This window comes from Sinocyclocheilus rhinocerous, unplaced genomic scaffold, assembly GCF_001515625.1.
Source record: "Sinocyclocheilus rhinocerous isolate Xijiao unplaced genomic scaffold, SAMN03320098_v1.1 scaffold3422, whole genome shotgun sequence".
NCBI lineage: Eukaryota > Metazoa > Chordata > Actinopteri > Cypriniformes > Cyprinidae > Sinocyclocheilus > Sinocyclocheilus rhinocerous.
The window spans coordinates 69,254-73,765 of NW_015630354.1; the positions used below are offsets into that span (position 1 = coordinate 69,254).

General features: G+C 40.9%; 1 protein-coding gene across 2 annotated transcripts in view; it reads left to right on the plus strand.

Moving 5' to 3' along the window:
* Positions 1-4,404, plus strand: part of LOC107740229 (NACHT, LRR and PYD domains-containing protein 3-like) — a 12,637-nt gene extending 8,233 nt beyond the window's left edge. For both annotated transcript variants that reach the window (XM_016552575.1, XM_016552576.1), the window contains 4 exons: positions 1,032-1,205; positions 1,397-1,570; positions 1,861-1,907; positions 2,141-4,404. In XM_016552575.1, the coding sequence (XP_016408061.1) occupies positions 1,032-1,205; positions 1,397-1,570; positions 1,861-1,907; positions 2,141-2,664 (919 nt within the window). In that variant the 3' untranslated portion in view covers positions 2,665-4,404. The remainder of the gene's footprint in view (positions 1-1,031; positions 1,206-1,396; positions 1,571-1,860; positions 1,908-2,140) is intronic.
* Positions 4,405-4,512: the final 108 nt, after the last annotated feature.

Genomic DNA, 4,512 nt, shown 5'->3' on the forward strand with positions numbered 1-4,512 from the left:
GATCGGCTTTCACCGTGGACGAAGCGGAGTCCAGCCCGGAGTCGTCACATGTGGTTGCCGCAAGCCTCCTTCGTCAAAATCGCCGGCCACGCCGTTCTCAAGCCCGCGCCTCTGCTCACTTTAGCCCTCCCGCCGTTCCTCACGCTAGCCCCCGGCCTCTGCTCACTGTAGGCCGCGGTGTGTGACGCTGTTTCATTGTGAAAGTGAAACTACTTTGTTTGGTTTGAATCATCGCTCCGGCCGGACATGGCATCAGCAGTATGTGAGGGGCGTAACATTTCTGTCTCACGCTTGAGGTATTCGGCCAATCATAACGCACTGGATAGCTGGCCAATCACAGCACACCTCGCTTTTCAGACCGATGAGCTTTGTAAACATCGACACGTTTCAAAAAGGCGGGGCATAGAGGAGAAACAATAATGTACAGTATGTGGAAAATAATGTGTTTTTTTAACCTTAAACCACATAAATACATTTCATTACACCAAATACACAAAATAATGTTCTTTTTAGCAACATCATATGACCATTTAAGACAGGAACAGTGAAAAAGTGTTTTGTATGAGAAGTGCATTAAAAGGTAAGTTAACCCTTTAGAACCTGAAGCTAAAATAAGTCGTTTTTATTTAGAAAAAAAATCAGAAAGCACATGGACGGAAGAATCTAACAATTCAAACTTGAAAACTGGACTATATAATATATATATAGAAGTCTTTTTGTGACACTAGGTTTCACAGTTTTCACTCGGAAAGCTTTTTGTAGCACATACGCACATGCACACATATAAATTCACACGTACAAATGCCGCATATACTGACACACACAGCGCATGCCAAGATGTCGGTTTGACAAGTCCCGCTTCCTCCTTCCATATCTCATAAAATACAGCCGGTTTAATAGGGTTAAGTGCTGATGGAAAAGTTGTGTCGGCTTTGCTTGACTATATACCATCATCACTGCCTTGGCAGTCTCCACCCTAGCCAGTGGAGAAAGAACAGAAAATCAATGAAAAATGTTTTTCTATCTTTCAGTCTTGCAGACTGCAATATCACTGATCAGTGCTGTGAAACTGTGGCCTCAGCTCTACAATTATCAGACTCTCCCCTGAGAGAGCTGGACCTGAGTAACAATGACCTGCGGGATTCAGGAGTGAAGCTGCTCTCTACTGGACTAATGAGTCCAAACTGTCAACTGCAGATACTGAGGTATTTAGGAATTAAATGTAGATTAAAATAAAACCTGAAGTTAAAATATATAGTGTATATATATATATATATATATATATATATAGTATATAGTCACATCTCAAATCAGCTACATGTTTCTAGCAATTGTTGCAAATTGTTGCGGACTGTAGACTGTTCGAATAACCTCAACTCGATGTCTGTTTTTAAAGATTGTCTGGCTGTATGGTGACACAGGAGGGCTGTTCTCATCTGGCCTCAGCTCTGAGTTCAAACCCCTCACATCTGAGAGAGCTGGATCTGAGCTACAATGACCCAGGAGATTCAGGAGTGAAGCTGCTCTCTGAGAGACGGAGCCATCCAAACTGCAAACTAGAGATACTCAAGTATGTAGCATAACAGTGATGATGTGATCTGTGTAAACTAAGTTATGACTGTGTAAAATAGTTAACTATTATTATTATTATTATTATTATTACAAATAAAAACATCCAAAATATAGCCAAAGTAATATTTTTTCAGATTTAGTTAACTTCTGGAAACAAAGTATTCACACCTAGGTCATGACTCCCACTTTTTATATTAGAACATATTCTTAACCAATTGAAAAAATAACAGCTTGCACTGTTGTCAAAATTCAAATGCTTGGCACAAATGTAATATTGTGTTCTTGTAGTTTGGACCATGGAGGACATTTCAGAATCACACCAGGACTACACAAATGTAGGTCATTTTGTTGTTTTACACACACACATACACACACACTCTCACACACACACAAACACGCTCTCACACACACACTCACACAAACACGCTCTCACACACACACACACACACACACATACTTGTATTTGTGGTTTACGGGGACTCTCCATAGGCGTAATGGTTTTTCTACTGTACAGAAGGCTGTCATAGATTAGAAGAGATATAATTAAAATCTCTCTCCTTGTGCGCAGACACCTGTAATCTCACACTGGACATAAACACAGCAAACAACCATCTCTCTCTGTCTGAGGGGGAAAAAAAGGCGACACGAGTGGAAGAGGAGCTGCCTTATTCTGATCACCCAGAGAGATTTGACTGCTTTGAACAAGTTTTGTGCAGAGAGAGTCTATCTGAACGCCATTACTGGGAGGCTGAGTGGAGTGCGAGGGGAGCTGGATTGTCAGTGATGTATAAGGGAATCCAAAGAACGGGAAGCGACTGTAGGTTTGGCCTCAATGAAATGTCCTGGAGTCTGATCTGCTTTGATAACAAATACTCTGCCTGGCACAGCAATAAGAGAACCAACTTGCTTGCCCCTTCTCCCTCCTCTAATAGAGTGGGAGTGTATCTGGACTGGCCAGCCGGCAAGCTGTCCTTCTACAGTGTGTCTGACACACACACACTTATTCACTTACACACATACCACGCCACATTTACCGAGCCCCTCTATGCTGGAATTAGGCTTTATCCAGATTCTTCAGTTTCACTGTGTTAGAATGAAGAGCTTCGTAATATAGCGTAATATATATATATATATATTAGTATATATAGCACTTACTACCCAACTAACCAAAAACAGGAATGGAAATGTATGGAAACAAATAGTGGTGCAAGTCTCCATACTTGCTGAAAATAGCAACTTCAAACCTCAAAACTGGTCCAATTGAAGAAATCTCACAAGAATGTTGCTGGTGGAATGACTGAGACTTAGCATTGTAAGTCTCATTTGTAAGTTGCTTTGGATAAAAGCGTCTGCTAAATGATAAAATGTGAATGTAAATATGATGCTCAGATGAAAAGTCAAGAGAAGATGCTCAGAAATGTCAAGATAAATAATAAGAGCATAGTCAGTCAATAAATGTTTATAAGTGTTGATATAATAATTTGTTGCCTTGGAGCCCCCAGACTTTGAAAATATTTACACAATTATATTGTTTAGTCTACAAATGTCTGCTGTAAGTAAAAAAAAAAAAGAGGATTCTCAAATGATTAAAAAAAATATATATATATTTGCAAAATAACGTGCATAAAAATTTTCTGTGGCAGCGTTTCACACAGTAATCACTTATATGTAAAATAGCAGATCATGTGGCAAAACATGGTGGTTATGGTTATGCAAAATAACATGCAACCAACCTCAGGACATAAGCGAAACAATATTATCTCAAATTTGCTAAATCTAAACTACATTTACATTTATGCATTTAGCATACACTTTTATCCAAAGTGACTTGCAAAAGAGGAACAAAGCAATGCATCAAAGAGCCAGCTGTCGTTGTAGTACTGTACACAATGCCAGTTTTATTAGTCTAGATTAGGAAACCAGCATACAAACTAAGTACACGAATCATCCAAATGTTTGCTATTCGAGTATTTAAGCAGTGATCTAGACCGCTAACTCAGGTCACTTTAATTAAATATAAATATAATGATGATATAAATATAATCATTAAAATTAATGATGGTGATGTGTACAAAAAAGTGTGTACATGTGGTCAGAAAAAAACTTGACTTAGACTTCCTCTGCTTGATGTGCTTAAACTTTTTCCCTTTGTTCCGTGGAGGAAACCAAGTTTCTTCAGTGTTAATCATGTGTTTTAACTACAGCTATTATAAAGTATGTGTGTTGTTACTTTTGTCACGTCATGGACTGTTTTGTGTTTGTTTTCCTCCACGTGTTCCATGTTTTCCATGACCTAGTTTCTCCCGGGTTTCCTGCCCATATTTGGTTTTCCTGTTCCTGTTCCCATTGAGTTCCATTTGTTTCAGCTGTGTCCCGGTAATCTCCTCGTTTAGTTCTGAGTACTTAAGCCCTGTGTTTTCCCATGTCTAGCGTCCAGTGTGAACGTCTATGTTGTGCTACATGTGTCTCCAGCCAGCCCTGTATTACCCTAGGTTTATTTATTAAAGACCGTTGTTCGTATTTATCCTTCGTCTCCGCGTTCCTTGCTCCTCTCCGTAGGCAATCGTGACAGAACACTGGACCTGAAACAATAAGCGACGCCCCCTCTCCTCATTTTGGTTTCCGTTTTGAAAGTGTTTTGTTTTCCGTGCCCCCCCCGCCCGAATCATGGATAATGCCGCAAAATTCTCCGCCCTAGCCTGCAGGGATCTCACCTTTTGTCGAGTTTATGGAGAATTCTGCGGGCTCGCCATTATGACGGCGCTGGATGACGCAACGCTGAATTCTCTGTTCTGGATTGGGGCCAACTACCATCGCCCCGTCGACCTCCCAGACACCACCGGACTGAGCTGGAGGGAGGCGATTATCCGGTGTCTGGAGAGTGTCCTGCCCCAATCCAGAGCACAGCCAGACCCAGAGCCCAGCCTACCATCTCCCCAC